The 18,317-nt window shown below is 36.2% G+C and overlaps 1 protein-coding gene across 2 annotated transcripts; it reads right to left on the reverse strand.

Moving 5' to 3' along the window:
- Window positions 1-739: 739 nt before the first annotated feature.
- Window positions 740-13,081, reverse strand: LOC121427792 (monocarboxylate transporter 7-like). Of its 2 annotated transcripts, none has more exons than XM_041624353.1 (4): window positions 12,678-13,081; window positions 4,164-4,304; window positions 2,852-3,835; window positions 740-1,819 (listed from the first exon to the last, which is right to left on the reverse strand). In XM_041624353.1, exons 1-4 carry the CDS (start codon window positions 12,871-12,873, stop codon window positions 1,701-1,703), a joined length of 1,440 nt encoding a protein of 479 aa, XP_041480287.1. In that variant the 5' UTR covers window positions 12,874-13,081; the 3' UTR covers window positions 740-1,700. The 2 variants fall into 2 exon arrangements, with proteins under 2 accessions (XP_041480287.1, XP_041480288.1); XM_041624354.1 differs by lacking the exon at window positions 12,678-13,081 and adding an exon at window positions 7,423-8,790.
- Window positions 13,082-18,317: the final 5,236 nt, after the last annotated feature.

The raw sequence follows: 18,317 nt of genomic DNA on the forward strand, positions 1-18,317 counted from the left end.
TGGCATGGGAGCTGAGGATATGGAAGGTGAAGACGAAGGTGGTACCCAATAGTCATCGGAGCCCTAGGAACAGTGACAACAAGACACAGAAGCTTTCTGGCTGTTCTAGGAGTCGAGGTGTCCTTTGGAAACGATACAGAAGGCAAGCTTGCTTGGAACAGCCCATATCCTACGGAAGGTCTTGAATTAGACCGGGAATTAGAAAGAGAAGTGAACAATGAGAGGAGGACCCATTTGATAGAATATAGAACAATAACCCTCGATTTCTGGAAGAAGTCCGGTTGCTGTTTAATATACCAACAGAACACCAAGTTGTGGACAATGGAAATAATAATAATAATTATAATAATAATAATAATTATAATAATAATGATAATAATAATAATAGAATATATTTGAAAAAAAATTATTAAAAAATGATTAAAAAATCAAAATGTTTAAACAATCGTTTCTTGTTGTTGTTTTTGGCTGTAAAATCAGTTAAGGTTAATGAGACTACAATTCATATGTAATTTCATGATTATGTATTAGCGAGAGAGTCTTTCACAACGACGTTTAGCATAAATGGAATTGTCATTTGAAATATCCAGATTCGGTATAAAAAAAACACTGAAACATACTACATGCCTGTGAATATTAATGTGGTGTGTCAATTAATTTTTCAATTATAAAATGTCTTATGTTCGGTTGGCAGTTCAGATACTGTTTGAAAAATGGGACAGGAACACGTTGGCAATAATTTACATTCAATTCAACCTTTATTGCTACCAGATTCCATACTTTGCATGTTTGATAACAGACAAATAAATTAATAATAAAAGTAATGATAATAATAATAATATTAATAATAGTAAAAATAATAATGATGATGTAACTTTATAACGCTTAATCTCGAAATCTCTAAGCGCTTTAGATTATTACTCAGAAGAATGATTAAATCATATTTATTTTACATTCTACATTATTATGCTAACATTAAGATACATATCATTAAAAGGTATCATGCTATTTAATTAAAATACACTACACTATGAAACCATAACGTCAATTACAACAATGAAAACTATATTGGTCTTGATTGATTCCGTGTAATTGGCTATTGAGATTTATACTTGTAATCGGGAAGGTAAAGAGTTCCAGAATAGACCAGTTCGGAGTTATCTCATGGGCAATTTGGGTCAAATGACCTTTCATTTCTTTAAGTATGAAAGGCAGATTTCTAATTAAGATATTATGTAAACATGCCTTACATAGCAGGATGCAAAAATTGCATAGACCAGGTGAGTAAAATAGCACACAGTGAAAACTTTATCAAGGTTTTTTTTGCATCTCTGCCATGAACGCATTAGCATGTTGTCATGGAATTGAATTAAATTAAATTAAATTCAGTTCAATTTAATTCAATTCAATTTGTTTTTGTTATCGCATTATTTACATCAATGTTCCTGGCCAACTGTGAAATACCAGTCGCTAATGGACGCATTGTTGTTTTTGTGGATAAAAAAACAATTCAAAAGAATATATGAATAATCAAGACATCAAAACTTTTGGAAAAAACTTTTTTATAACTTATTATTAGTCATTGAATACTTTAATATGTTTCTAGACAGGTTCACCCTTTCAGCTTTATATTGTATCTCATTTATCTATCATTATGAATTATAAATGAAAACAAAAGTGAAAAAATAATTAAAATCAAATCATCGCCGCCTTTTGATTAGAATAACCACGATGAGGAGATTGATGACAGCAATGCCGTGAATGACACCCATGATGATGAAGACTGTCGTAAATGACTGAGTGACGTCATACATGTACCCTTTAAATGAAGAGAAGAGAAATTTAGAAGATGAGGGGGAGGGGGGAGAACTAGTGAAATAAGTATGGCGGAACTTCCTGATATGATAAATGTTGCACTATCATCTTAAGCAGGACCCGCTGGGAGAATAGTTTTCAGAACTGAAGAGGCTTCCCTGGGTAAAATATTACATTATTATTATTATACTTATTATAGATTATTATGTAATTATTATTATTACTATAATTGTTCATGTTTGTTTATTCGTTTTTATTACTGCATTCAAATAATACAATATCAAATGTGACATAATTATAAGAAACATACATAATAATCAATAAAAAACAATAAAGTCATGATAAAGAATGAACAATAAATAATGATGTGAACATAATCTTGACTCTGTAGTAATGATATTAATAATGATAATAATCAATGAACACAGAGGACTGCCACCGTGAGCGGTTAAAAAAAAGATTAACTGGAGAATGTGGATAATTATGTAGCTTTGTTAACTTTGGAGATTATTCCAAATGTCTTGATCATGATGTCGAATAGATTTATGAGATGAAAATTCCGGATATACGAGTTGGGTGGGTAATTTGGCAGGACTATTGAATCAAAAGACGAAGGGAGTAGATTGTTGATATACTTGAACATGACTCAGAATGATCCCAATAGTAAAACAACAATTTTGAATTGCTTGCTCCTGTGAATATTACATAAGAAGATTGCCGGTAGCGACGATTCATGGAGGTAAAAAGGGATGGAGTACCATCTAACTAATTTCCGTAAAGCCCCGTATGTTTGATGCCGCAGGTAATAATGTAATTAGGATTGTTCTTGCAAATTGTAGACAGAGATTCCTTTAACTGCAGACTTATTGGCCAGATCCAATATAGTAAATATATATTTTTAATAACGATCTAAGTTAGACCCCAGATAGAGGGGTGTAAACGTTATACAGGTTGGCATTGAGAGTGAGAAACAAACTCTAAATTGGTGTTGAAATCAAGTCTAGCCCCAAATTTTACAATTATGAATACCATTTACCTGTAAATAATCCTGCACTGGTTACTCCAAGTCCACCGACGACGTTCAAAGTCGCCAAGGCCATGGCGAAATTATTTTCGTCGAATATCGCGACCTTGGATAAGCTGCTATACACAGATTCTTCGATGAAGAAAGAGAAGCCTTGGAAAAATGCCAGGATGGCCCGGACTGGATAAGCAGAACCGACGAAATCCAGCAAGAATGACCCAGTGCAGATTAAACCGACGACGATGTAAATGTTGAGGTCACTGAAGCCTTTGCGGATGAGGATGATGAAGAGAGTCCGACCTAGAATGCCAGCTATCCCGCCTATTGTGGAGAGGTAGATGGCGGTGGAAGGGGGGATGCCTAGATGTTCAGCATGTGGAACCAAAAACAGCATCCACGCGTAAATCACGTAACATAACAAGAAAGGAATCGGGATAGAAATGAGAAAGATTCGTTCCTTGAGCAATCCACAAGTCACACCCGGAGAGTCACTTGGTGCGGTTTCGGGATTTCTTTTACAGTGACTCTCCGTGTGAATCAAACGTCTTTTGTCGAGGAAAGTCTCTTCACATATATCATCCTCCTGTTCCCCTACCTGCTGCTCCTCCTCCATCCTCGTCCACGTTAAGACTTCCTTTTCGCACCCCTGGTTCCGTCGATGAACGACATCCGTACCTTCTGACGACAGCCTTTCCTGATAACCATTTACGTGTCTCTTCTTCACTTTATCACGGCTGTTGCCTTGATTGGTATTAGTATCACCTTTCCTCCGAATGGTTGCTCCACACACGACAAGGTGAAGGGCAATACCGCCAAGAATTAGGAACGCCCCCTCATAACCATAGGCTTGGAGTGACCTTTCTATAACAATAGGAAGCAGCATGGACCCAGCTGCGTAGCCGTAACTCGCAACTGTACTCCAGAAGACAAATTCTTCTCTAAAATGGTCGTTTACAGCGAGGACGGAGGGCATGTTGGCCATTGCTAATCCAACACCTATAGAAAATTAAACAAGAAAGCAATCAAGATCACAATTGGTAATATGTTATGTAGTTATACACATTCATAGTACATTTGAGAGACCTTTGGACAAGCCATTTTTGCCATTTTCCCCAAAAAAGATGAATGATTTTTTTTTCAAATTAAGATAACGAGAGTAATATCTGTCTTCTATAAACTCAGCCATTATGACTGATTAATCTAGACTTAATACCAAATTGAGTTTATCAGCAAAATGCCATCATGTCGAGTTCCTACGGGAGTTACCATAAACAGAAACAGAAGATATCTAAAATTAGATTATTTTATATAGGTAAATACTAACCTGAGAGAGCGAGGCAGACACCCACAGTAACCGTTGTTTTAAAGAAAGCACAGGTAATCAAACTCAACCCACACATTAGACCTCCCGACATAGCAACAAGGCGATGATTGACTCTTTGAAGGATGAATGTTACTAAGAGACCTAAAATTGTGATAAAAAAAATGGTCGGATAATTATCTTATAGGTTATGTTTAATGAAACAATTTACTACAATATTCTGTTTCTGTCCATGGAATGTTTGCTTTCCATTGCATTTTGGCCCAAATGCATGGAAAAATAACAATTATATTGCAATGTTTAAGTTAGTCATAAAATGTCACCATGCACAGACATGATAAATATGCCGGATTGTAAACAATAAAATGTTGAAAAGTTGTTTCTAATACATAATTTCCCATTGTTTGGAGGATACACTGAGTTTGAATGATGTTTGTTGCACCGATGGGTGAAAGTTTGCACATGGTTTGTTTATTCACGTTTGCTAAAAGAAAATAAAATGCTTATCGTGTACAGGATGAAGTTTTTGTAATTTTTCAATTTGTTGAAAAAGTTGGGGAGGGAAGATGAGTGGATTGGCACTGATTAGAGATTGGGAGACATGTCTATGTTAGCTTTGGGAAAGGGCACTTCCAAGTTCACGATGCAGCACCTACTTACATCAAGGATCTTCTTGTCGTCAAGCAGTGCCACTATTCTTTACGATCTTCCACATCTACCACCCTTTTGATTCCGCGTAGCAGGACCAAGCATTATGGAGATCGGGCTTTTAGCTATGTGGCAATAGGCGGCGGAAGCGGGGGAGGGGGTAGGGGACGGGGGGGACGTGTCCCCCCTAAATTTGTTGTTGACTTTTTTTTTTGCTTGCTTGTCGATTTATTTTCCTACGTCCCCCTAAAATTTTAGGGTTGAGAACCTTTTTTTATTTTTTGCTTGTCAAAATTTTTTTGGTTGTCCCCTACTAAAATATTATTGGCTTCCGCCGCCAATGTATGTGGCCCCAGTTATGTGGAATAGACTGCCAAGTACCATAAGGAATATTAACACTCTTAAGACATTCCAATCGAGTGTAAAATACCACCTATTTTTACGATCATATCAGTGAAGGCCATGTCTTTTCCTTATATGAATGTTATGTGTGATGATTTTAAAGGTCAAGTCCACCCCAGAAAAAATGTTGATTTGAATCAATAGAGAAAAATCAGACAAGCACAATGCTGAAAATTTCATCAAAATCGGATGTAAAATAAGAAAGTTATGACATTTCAAAGTTTCGCTTATTTTCAACAAAACAGTTATATGAACGAGCCAGTTACATCCAAATGAGAGAGTCGATGATGTCACTCACTCACTATTTCTTTTGTTTTTTATTGTTTGAATTATACAATATTTCAATTTTTACGAATTTGACGATTAGGACCTCCTTGCCTGAAGCACAAAATGTTAAAATAATGGAATTCCATGTGTTCAAGGAGGAATGAAACTTCAATCCACATGACAATGACGAGAAAAAAATTTCATATTTCATATAATAAATTACAAAAGAAATAGTGAGTGAGTGATGTCATCAACTCTCTCATTTGGATGTAACTGGCTCGTTCATATAACTATTTTGTTGAAAATAAGCGAAACTTTAAAATGCCATAACTTTCTTATTTTAAATCCGATTTTGATGAAATTTTCAGTGTTATGCTTGTTGAATTTTTCTCTTTGTATTCAAATCAAGTTTTTGTTGGGGTGGACTTGTCCTTTAATTGTGATTATTTCCAATGTTTATGTTTGTTTAATTTGTAGCGCCTTGAGTAATGATCAGTTAGAAAGTGCGCATTAGAAATACTTATTATTATTATTATTAACAACAAGGTCCAATCTGGACTAGTGGCGTAGTTGTGTATGGGCAAAAAACTCGAATTTGGCGCCTTCGGGCACGTGATGAATGCATTGTTATCTACTGTCTTAACATAGAAAAGAAGTAAACATAGACGCATTGTAAAGAAGTATTTGATTCATTTTCAGTTAAAGTGTTTGACAAAAGAGGTAAATTTTATGTACAAAAGTGCACTACATGATATTCACTGTAGTAATTGATATGACCATGAAGCATTATTCTTAGTTGTTGATTATAATAAGTTGCAATGCAAGTCAACAATATTTGCCCGTTTTAGAAATCTGTAGACATTATTTATATATGACATGACATCAATTCAGTTTGTACAATTATTGTTTACTCTGTATTAAAATTGCAGATTGAACGGCTCACACTGTCTGCATATACCAACATAGACTTGATCAATAGAGGACTATAGTGGTGGTATGATTCTTGGGGACTGTTTGTTTGACGTATCTCACGCCACAATGCTGAATGTTTTTTTTAAAAATGAGAATGTTGGTTTGATTTTTGATGAACATTTATAATTCATGAAAGCTGTAACTTTAAACACACACTAAACCACGCAATATTTTCATCTTTTAAAGTTGATGTCTGAAACACTCGGATCACACACACACACATTTTCTTTCAATGACCCAAACCACTCCTTTCAATGGCAAAACATGCATCTTTTCAAAACATTCCCTGTCACCTGCATGGGAAAAATTCTAAACAGGTGGAGAAGCTGGTTAGAGAAAAAAGCGCTTTGTAACATTTCACTTCAGACTTTGACCTCTTCAGGATAACTGCACAATGTAAAATAAAATTAAAATCCCTTAAACACTGTTAAATGTATCACTTGTAGGCCTATGGGTAATATATCTTGTGCGCGCACGGATTCCAGTTAATGTGTACAATGACCATGATGACATTTCCGTGCTGTTAAAATTGTGAGTGTACAGAGTATATTTTCAAGCATCTTCCATGCTTTATAGAAGAAAGCAGAGCATGATGAAGCAGATAGTGTTGCACATCCTCTTAAAAAGGATAGTATATCGTTTGTATGAAACCTAATCAGCAGTCTGATAAAGGTACTAACTGAACATGGGTAGCCTACTGAAAAATTATGAAATCAAACGTAATTCAGATGTAAATTTCAGATATCAAACATATTTCAGATGTAAATGAAATACACCTTAATTATTGTTCTAAACGAGACCAGTCCCGTTGCAGAAAGAGTTGCAATCAATCGCAAGTCTAAAAATCGTGCGCAACTTGATTTTCAACCAATCAACAGCGCGCATTTGGGACCTGCGCTTGATTTTTTGAATTGCGTTTAAACGCAACTCTTTCTGCAACGGGCCCCCTAGATTGGATAGCTCCATTTTATACCTCATTACTCTCTATCATTCGTGTAGACCGTGATAGAATCAGTGGAGGGATGGATGACTGTGTGTACAGATCATTGCATGTTGAATTGATAAATCATAATCTTCTTAAAGTAAGAAGCTATGTGCTTACAGATCCACGTTTGGAACACTTAATCGTTATCATTCTCCAATTGATATAGTATAGTAGTGGAATTATTTGACGCCATCGAACTTAAAGAGGCTGAACTAGAGAGGTGGCCCACCAATTAGACCTGAAGAAAGATCGATTGCATTTTAAGAGACTGCAACGGGTAGTAGAGTTTGCCAATAAAATGCAAGATGTGCACAGGATGCGAACAGAAATTATGCAGAATCGTTTGCATCAGAATTGGACAGCAACCTGATGGCAGCCGAAGGTGAGACAAAGTCACGATTCTTCACATCACAAAAGAGGCAAACATCCCAGAACTGGAAGGTGTTGTGTGAGAGACCACTGTGAGAGACACAAGAAGTCAACACTCACCCCCATCGGTCTAGCCACCAAGGATAATCTGGATCGCAAACGTTCAAGGTCAGTCTAGCTTGGAGTATATCCAATTTGTCAATATTGCAACGGGGATCACCACCTTGACGGCTGCATTGAATTTATGAAAATAACCATTTCAGTAAGCAGGTAAGAAAGAATTAGTTCTTAATTTCTAGGACTATCTGCTATGGGTGCGCTACAGCAAACACCCTAAAGGGTAGCAGTGTCAGAATAAAGGTATTGCAAGCTTTGTGATGGAAGCCACTTGACCTGTCTTTACTTTGGATCTAGACCGAAGCACCAGCAAGATAAAGGGTCATCTTACTGCACAAATATCTCCAGTCTCCTTGACAAAGATGGACCAGATATCACTCCATGATTGTCCCAGTGTGGGTGAGGTACTTAGATAATCCAGTCCTTCAATATGCAATTCTGGATGATCGATCTAACGTTGGATTTCAGCTTCTGCAATTAGATAAGTATAGATGGTCCTGATAATGACCTGATACAAAAATGCATAACAAATCTTACATCAGAAGCAAAATAGATAAGAGCCATTGAGGTACTGGAATTTCATATGTAAGAAGCAAGTCATCTCCTTTCCTGCATACTCCAGAAGCAGCATCCCGGCAATCGGTTACAATACCGAAAATACCGAAGTGGTAAGATAGTGGCCAACCCTAAAAAGGTTGCAGCCGACGAAGAAAACTTCGCTTGGATTGGTGTCACTGTTAGAGTTTGCAAGACTCCGGAAAATAAAGAACAATGAATCTGACACAAATGACCACTGAAGGCGCAAGAAACCACACCATGTTAGTCTTGGTAGAGAAACGCTCACTCCTGAATGGGTACTTAAAAGACAAGTCCACCCCAACAAAAACTTGATTTGAATAAAAAGAGAAAAATTCAACAAGCATAACACTGAAAATTTCGAGAGTCAAAAGGGGCCTAAGCGGAATCTTCGTCGGAGGCAAAATGACAAACATATAAAGTGGAACAACCATGATATAGACCACAAACATCCAACAGCAACACTAGAAACAAGGAGACAAAAGGGGCATTAGTGAGAAGAGATGACCAATCAGGTTAATGAAGGGGAAGAAAGAAAAGGAGTAGGTAGACACAAAGGGAAGTAGGTGTGAGTAAGGCCAAAGAGAGACCTCAAGCCAAGAGGGATTAAGATATGGAGCAGGCAACATCAAACAGGATCTGGAACAAAACAGTGATAAAGGGTATGAGGAAGAGATGAATAACAAGAGAATTAGTGAGAGGTGGGTCAAACAGGTAACAAAGAAAGGCATAAAAAACTGGTGCAAAAGAGTGGGGGAAAAGGGAAAGAATGGGAAACAACTGAACATGTGCAAAAGACATAAGTATGTATGAAAGAGCAAAAAACAAACTAAGAGAAGAAAGTGAGTGTAAAAATAAATCTGTAAGTATAAAAGTATGAAAATTTCATCAAAATCGGATGTAAAATAAGAAAGTTATGGCATTTTAAAGTTTCGCTTATTTTCAACAAAATAGTTATATGAACGAGCCAGTTACATCCAAATGAGAGAGTCGATGATGTCACTCACTCACTATTTCTTTTGTTTTTTATTGTTTGAATTATACAATATTTCAATTTTTACAAATTTGTTGATTAGGACCTCCTTACCTGAAGCACAAAATGTTAAAATAATGGAATTCCACGTGTTTAGGGAGGAATGAAACTTGATTTCACATGACAATGACGAGAAAATAACAATATTTCATATTTCATATAATTAAATACAAAAGATATAGTGAGTGAGTGAGTGAGTGATGTCATCAACTCTCTCTCATTTGGATGTAACTGGCTCGTTCATATAACTATGTTGTTGAAAATAAGCGAAACTTTAAAATGCCATAACTTTCTTACTTTACATCCGATTTTGATGAAATCTTCAGTGTTATGCTTGTTGGATTTTTCTCTTTTTATTCAAATCAAGTTTTTGTTGGGGTGGACTTGTCCTTTAAAAGACACTGCATGGAGTCAGACTTTCAGTACGAGGAGAGTAGAAACCAAAAACTGTTGAAACACACAAGGGAACACAAGAAGATAGCGTCGGCTTGGAGCACGGATGGTCTGATAATAGCACCGATGAAAGGAAAAGACAAAGTGACCAAGGTGATTCATGGTGACGATGACTTAAAATTTATATGAACCATATATTTACATTCCTTATGTCCATGTGAATCATGAGCAAAGCATTTTCATCCCGGGAGCATGGTGTTCTGTCCTCAAACTCTCATCGCAAAACTTTTTTTTTCTCCAGTGATTTTTGTTCCTTATGTCATTTTTGTATTACGTTTTCCCATCCCAACCTATGTATAGAAGGCAAATTTTATCTACATTGACAGGTGAATATTTGACATGTTCAGAACGTGATATTCAGGATACAAACATTATGTCTGATAATATTATAATTGATGATGCGAATTATGTTCTTCCTAATGAATACAATGATATAACAAAGGAATTAGTTTTGAAAAATAAAAGGGTTTTCTCCATGTTACTTTTCAACTGTCGTATCATTAAACAAATACTGATAACTTTCACAATGTCCTTGCCAGCATATCTTGCCCATTTTCTTGTATAGCACTATCAGAAACTTGACTCGCAAATAATAAAGAAATACAAATTCCTGGTTATACTTTTCTTGAAGATGGAAGACAAGACAAACGAGGAGATGGTGTAGGCTGTTTTATAAAAAATGGTTTGAAGTATAAAATACGTAAGGACTTAGAAGTTTTTAACCAATGTATTGAAACTATTTTTATTGAGATATATTCTCGAGTAAAATATTTTTCTTGCCATTGTGTACAGGCCCCCTGGGCAAGATTTAGCTGATTTTTTTTAGATACGTAAAGGACCCTCTTTCTGAAATAAATAGAGAAAATAAGCATGTTTTTTTTGGTAAACGATTTTAACATTGATTTTTTTTAAATGTCCAATTCCCATCAAGTTCAACATTTTGTTGACCTTATAGTAACTTATTCTTGTATTCCTTCAGGTTTCCTTGAAAGGTAAGAAAATAAGACTGATTTTCAACCCAAGTAGGACAATTTGCATTATTAATATAAGGAGAATTTGTAAATATTCAAATCCTTTTATTGTGTAAAACAAATTATATTATGGTACCTATAAAAGACATGGATCCTATTTTCAAGGGTTTTATTGAATCCTTCACCAAGTTTAATTGTGTGCTTGACAGGACACAATGACAGCATGAACGAAACTAATTTTTTTCATAACATGTGAAGGATGAGACCCCAGAGCACCTTTTGACACCTAAACATAGAGATCATAATTTGAAACATAAATTTTATAGACTTTTCAAATCTGTCCCGTTTTTTTTATACGCACTGTAGAATCCATGGTTGAATCCAATGGCCAGTGTTTTAAACTCATGGTTCTTATAATTATCAATTTTCAAAGCCTTTTCAATACTCAAATCATTGACATTCATAATCATGACAGGGAACAATTATTGAATTCGTTCTCTTCATCATTGATACACGAGGAAAGAGTCAAGTGAAGGACGTGAAACATATTGTAAATGAAAATTAAGGCACTTTTTCTTCCCATGATTTTAACATGGTTACACAGCAAAAGCTGTGGTGTTAACCGGTGTACATAGAAGACCACACCAGTTATTTTACACCGGTGTTAAATTGGTGGTGCTAGTTTTACACCTATGGTTGTTACATTTACACTCTTTGGTGTTATGTTCAATCTCTAGGGTGTTATTTTAACACCTCAGGGTGTGGTCCTCTATTAACATCAATTGGATTCAGTTTTAACACCAGAGTTTTTACAGTGTAGGTCACGGCCTGTAAGCCAGACATCAGAGTACGGGGCAGGAAGTTACCCACTTTGGTGCCACGACATTTGTTCCTAGATGACTTTTTCTCCAGTCTCTCAGAGGACATAGAGTTCGACTTACAGGATTGTAGGCCTGTTTCTGGTTCAGAATAATGTGAAGATAAGGATACGGGTTTACTTAGTTTTGGAGGTTAGGCTAAGTTTGGCTTAGCCTTAAAGGGTTGCTCCAGGCTGAAAATGATATGATTTGAACAAATAAAGAAAAATCAAAAGAAACAAAAAACACTGAAAGGTTGACTGGACAAGGACTAACCAAGTTATCGTTTAAAGATTATTTTAAAGATTTGCATTTTTCCGGTGAAACAGATCCAGGCATGTCTTCATGAATATTCAACGAGCAATCTGCATGATGATCTCATATCCCCACTTGTTCTTTTGTATTTGTTTATATGAAATTAGTTTTATTCAAATTTTTACCTTCAAGAAGTAAATATTGGAATGAGAAATTATGTAGTGCATTATACGTGTATATTCATTGCTGTGGCTCATTTCACTTCAAGGGAGGCGTATCATTCCCACACATATGAAAAAATGAAACAATTATGATTTCATGTAATCACATAAGAAAAGGGAAAGTGGGGATGTGACATCATCAGCCCATCCAATGAATATTCGTGACAACGTGTTTATAACTGTTTAAACAATGTATTGCTAAAGTTCAATAACTTCGCTATTTGTTCTCAAATTTTGATGAAATTTTCAGCATTGTGCTCTGTGAACTTTACTCTATCTATGGAGATATATCAATACTTTCAGCCCGGAGTATCCCTTTAACGAGCACGTTTTCCATCGGAGCAATATTGTCGCAGGAACAAATGTCGTGGAACCAACATTTTTCGCTTACTTAGAAGATACATAAACGTAGGAGGCAAGCTACATATCAGTCCGATCGTCGCATAGTTACTCTCCAGACGGTCCACCATGGAGGGAATAAGAACACCGAATGATTTCTCTATCCCAGTCTCAACAAAAAGGATCACGAACTTGCTAAAAACAATCAAATATCCCCAGGACCCGACGGCACAGTTGGTCTTGGCCATTTTCAAACTCGATCCAGAATCAGTTCTTCCTGTGCTCACACCACAGTTTTTTTTTCATGTTATAAAACCCAGGGAAGCGTGAGGTGAGAATTCTCTGTTGTAACACAGCACTCTTCGGATAAATGCACTGGTATATAACATAGCGCTGTTCGGGTAAATGCGGCTTAGTTTAAGGTCGAACGAATTTGTCTCAACGGTGCTGTCATGAATAAACCTTGATTGTGCAATTCACAAAACTTATTGTTGAATGGAAAAACTAGAAATCACTTGCTGTGCGTATAAAGCGGGGGTTACTGGGTTGCTGAAGCATAAGATTTTTCTGGGGTCAGTTGACAGTTGCGCTGCCCTTTAGAAATTGTGTTGGTATGCTATGGGAGAGAGATTCGACCCAAATCCGGCCCAAATCTCCTTCATTTGTGAGCAACCCGCCTCTGTTCTTTTTTTTAATTGCTTGCCCGGGGGCCACTTACATTGACGAGCGGATACCATGCGCGACCAAAAAAGCACGTAAAAAGGATGTCTTTTTCACGATAGGGCACGTTACGTACGTACAGTGGCGTAGCTAGAATTTTTTTCCCAGGGGGGGCACTGGGGGTCCTTGCTTTTACAGGGGGGGGGGGCACGGGCCATTTTTCCGGTGTGTGTGTATGTGGCCACTTTCGCCAATAGAGGACGGGGCCCGAAATTATCTTCACCTATATCAGTCACTTCTTAGTTTTATTCTTACAAAACAACATAAACATAAAATAATCTCATAAGCCTTATAAAAAGTGCGAGCGCGAAGGGCGAGCGATTTTGTTTTTTTACTTTAATGTATTTTTTCCTGAAAATTTAATTTTCTGGGCAATGTTATGTGTGATCCTGAGCAAGATTCGTATGTACCCCCAAGCGCGAACAGAAATTTTTATCAACTGTTCTAGCATTATCGAAAAGGGACCTGTTAAGGACTGCTTATTACCCACGAAGACGGTATATATTTCAATAATGCGAGCGCGAAGTGCGAGCAAATTTTTTGACATTCCGACCTAAAAAAAGGTCATTTTAAGCACTTTTTGTATTAATTAATGGGATAGGTATGTAACTAAACAATTGATGCGAGCGCGAAGCGTGAGAGGAAGAAAATTGAGATTTTAGACCTAAAAGCGGGACACTCTATATTTTGTAAGTCATAAATAGGATATAGTCAATTGGGTATCATTAATAATGCGATCGTGAAGCCTGAGCAGATAATTATTGATATTCTGATGTGAAACTGGATAATTTAAGTACATTTTAAATAAGGAACATGCAGGCTATCGCGCATGTTTTATATTTAGACCTAAAATCTGGGCATTCTGAATACATTTGTTTAATGGAACATTGTGGAATACACGTAGACAATATGAACTTGGCAAATCAAACAATGTGACCACGCAGCGTGAGCTTAAAATGTTGATATGTAGACCATAAAACGGACATTTTACAGAGTACTTAAATTTGTAAATGAAAAAAAAATAATGAAAGCTTGATGTCCGAGCTAAAATATGTTTTGCATATTGACTTCAAAACTTGCTCCACATCATCCTATTGAGCAAGATATGAATCCCATCGAACAGGCAATAATGGCGCGAAGCGCCAGCAAAAAAATAATATAGTAACATGAAAAGATTTTTTTTTTAATTGCAAGTCTTCCCCTCGCATTATTTCATTCACTCGTCTTCCTCCTCTTATTTTCCTCTTCTTTATTCTTCTGTCTTTCTTTTTCTTTTCCTTTTTTCTTTCACCTTTTTTCTTTTCTTTTTTTACTCTGCCATTTTTTTATGGGGGGGGGGGGCACCTGGGGGGCACACCAAATCTCAGGGGGACACTTGCCCCCCAGGCCCCCCCCCCGTAGCTACGCCACTGCGTACGTAACGTGATAAGGGTGTCAAAAACACAAAAATAATGAAAAAAGGTATCTATTTCGCTAGGAAAATTACGTGTTTAGGGTCGAATTAGCGGGTATGATAAAACAAAATTAAAATGTTTTGTAAAGGATGTCTTTTTGCCCCGACACTTCGTGTTTAGAGTCCGATTTGCGCGAGGTGTAGAAGGTGGGTTCGTACTAAACCAAATAAGGTAAAGCCGACGACCGAAGGACCCGTAACAATAAAACATTCCTGTGCTTGTTTAGGGGTTCATTTCAGGGAATATTTGCCAAGAATATCGTTTTGTTTCCAATACTTGTTAAGGGTAGGGTTTCACACGCCAATACTTGTTAAGGGGTGCATTTTCAGAATATGAAAATTACGTGTTTAGGGTGCTTTTCGAGACCCCATGGTTGCGCATGGTATCCACTCGTGAATGGAAGTGCCCCCCCCCGGGATTGCTTGTCATTTTTTTTGGGGGGGGAATCACCCTTTTTGAAAGTTAAAACCTTCTCTCTCACTCTCTCTCTCTCTCTGTGACTCACTTGTTAACTAACCAGCTGAGCACCCATGGGTGTCGTTCTCGGGGGGGGGGGGGTTATGTATCCCCCAATATTACACGTGGGGTGGCCTATATTATCATCTCCAAATACGAATATCATTATAAATATTTTAATTTAAAGGAATCATAAGACAAGACAAGGTCGTATGATCATCATATAATAACTAATATAACTATTTAATAATAATGACAATAGTAATAGCGATAATTATTATAATGATGATAATACTAGTACTAATAAATAAGTCGCGAGCCGAAATTTTGATAAACTGTCATGAATTAATAAAATACATAGGTAACCAATCAAAATGCGAGCGTGCAGTGATAGCTGATACGTTTTGACAATCAGACCTGAATATGTTTTTTTTAGAACTTTATACACGAAAATAATTGGTACCTGACAAATCAAATTTTGAGAGCGCGTAGCGCGTGCAGAAAATGTTGATATTCTGACAAACTTTTTTACAGAGCACTCTTTAAAAATCAATTTGTACATCAAACGAAATAATGAAAGTTTGATTTCCGAGTTGAAATGTGTTTGTAGATTGATCTCCACACTTGATATTTTAAGCTCTATATTGAATAAGATATGTTAACCACAAAACAGGCAATGCGAAAATTTTTATATAGTCATCATGAAAGATTGTTGTTTATTTTCCAAGTCTTCCCCTCATCTTATTTTATTCACTCGTCTTCCTCCTATTTATTCACCCTTTCTTCTATGGGCTCCACCGAGAGGGCCAATGACCCGTCCCCTCCCGTGGATCCGCCTATGTACTCTGATACAGACAAAAAAATATAAGGAAACACCTGATTCAAAATGATTACTGGGGGTGTCCGATGCTGTCGTATTACATTCCATGCAACTTGTCATCTTAATCACCCGAATATAACAGGAATAGGAATAATGATCGACCACTGAGCCTTATATTACGGGGCCATGATGATTGCAAAATATTCATGAAAAGTATACCCCAGAACGGTATGTTGAGTTACAAATTTATGTAGGGTGTGCAAACTGTGTACGATTCATAAAAGCTGACCCGTTTAAATTTAAGTTTTATCATACGCACGATCTAGACTACTGGAAACCCTAGCAATATTTTGCGTACACTGTAAAAACTGTGGTGTTAAAACGGACACCAATCGGTGTTAATAGAGGACCACACCCTAAAGATTAAACATAACACCAAAGAGTGTAAATGTAACAACCAAAGATGTTGAAATAATACCTATAGGTGTAAAACTAACACCACCAATTTAACACCGGTGTAAAATAACTGGTGTGGTCCTCTATGTACACCCGTTAACACCACAGTTTTTGCTGTGTACCTTTCAATCAATGATTCTCTCTGACTACACATTGCGAGACATACCGATGAGAAACCGTTTAATTATATTTTACATGTATTACATTAAACAAACAGTTATAATCACCATTTTATCTTTCTAAAGATAAAGGTCGATTAACGTACATTATACTTCGTCAGCAGAACAAAAGTAGTTAACATTCTTCATTTTAGAAGGAATTATAGTTTTTGAATTAAACAATTGAAATTATATTCTGATAAAAGCTTGGTTATAAAGGTCAAGTCCACTTCAGAAAAACGTTCGTTTAAATCAATGGGGAAAAATTAGACAAGAATAACGCTGAAAATTTCGTCAACGTCGGATGTAAAATACGTTTTACAGTTTCGCTTATTTTTCACAAATGAGAGGATCGATGACGTCCCATGCACTCACTGTTTCATTTGATTTTATTGTTTTAATTATACAATATTTATATTTTAACAATTTTGGCAATAAAATCCAATTTGACTGAATCATTAAATGTTAAACAATGGTAATTCCATATGTTCGGGGAGAAATAAAACTTTGTTTCACAGGACAATGATGAGAAAATTAGAGTAGTTCACATTTCATATAATAGAATACAAAATAAATAGTGATAATGTCATCAGTTCCATCATATCGACCGAGATGTGCTAACTGTTCGTGAAATTAAGCGAAACTTAAAAATTGCATAACTTTCTTATTTTACATCAAATTTTAATGAACATTTCACAATTTTGCTGGTTGGATTTTTCTCTTTTTATTCAAATAACTTTCTGGTGGGTGGACTTGTCCTTTAACACAATCTAATGTATAAGACTTTAAAAATGTGACATGCCGCCCCAAAACCAAAGTCAAGTCGCACAAAATAAATTTGTGGATTTTCATTGAGGTTTAAAAACTTTCGAATTACATTTAACTTGAAAATTGATATACTGCAACGCATTTAATTACTTGAACGAATATAAGAAATTATTTTCTTTGAGAGTTTCAAAGAATGAGGAAAAACGAAGATTTGAAGTTTGGGATTCATTGTAGCATAAGATGAGAACACTATCTTCGTGAAGTGTCCAAGCAGTCCGAAAATGGTGTCAAAATACTCGTTTTCAACATTTAACTTGAAATATTGACTCTATATTGAGAAAAATTCCCATTTGTCAAATAAACCAATTTTCTAATTTGTGAAGATGATTACAAATATTGGCTGTTTCAGAGAACCTTACTCGCGATATTTTTTAGATAAAAAAAAAAAAATATTAGTTGTTTTTTGGTGACGGGCCCGGGGGGGGGACACTTCCATTGATGACTGGATACCTGGCGCGACCAAAGAAACGTGTAGAAGGGATCTTTTTTTTTTCAAGATTGGGCATGTTACGTATTAAGGGCGTCAAAAACACTAAAACACTGAAAAAAGGATATATATTTCGCTAGGAAAGCTATGTGTTTACGGTCAAATGTGCGAGGGTAGAAAAAAGACTTACATGCTTTATAAAGGATTAACTTTTTGCCCCAACACTACGTGTTTAGGATATGATTTGAGCGAGGTGTTGGAATATCATGGGGCTGTAAGCCGACGTCCGTGACATTACAAAATATCGCTGTACTTGTTTAGGGGTCCATTCAGGGAATACTTGTCAGGGGTACCGTTATGTTTCTAACATAGG

The sequence above is a fragment of the Lytechinus variegatus genome, chromosome 14, assembly GCF_018143015.1.
Source record: "Lytechinus variegatus isolate NC3 chromosome 14, Lvar_3.0, whole genome shotgun sequence".
Lineage (NCBI taxonomy): Eukaryota > Metazoa > Echinodermata > Echinoidea > Temnopleuroida > Toxopneustidae > Lytechinus > Lytechinus variegatus.

Excerpts from the sequence above, each read along its gene's own strand:
- LOC121427792 (XM_041624353.1), bottom strand. The coding sequence starts at position 12,873 with ATGGCCAAGACCAACTGTGCCGTCGGGTCCTGGGGATATTTGATTGTT. Across the intron at positions 4,305-12,677 it reads TACGTTTATGTATCTTCTAA|GTCTCTTAGTAACATTCATC; the intron begins GTAAGCGAAAAA and ends TCACAATTTTAG. Across the intron at positions 1,820-2,851 it reads CAGTGCAGGATTATTTACAG|GGTACATGTATGACGTCACT; the intron begins GTAAATGGTATT and ends CTTCATTTAAAG.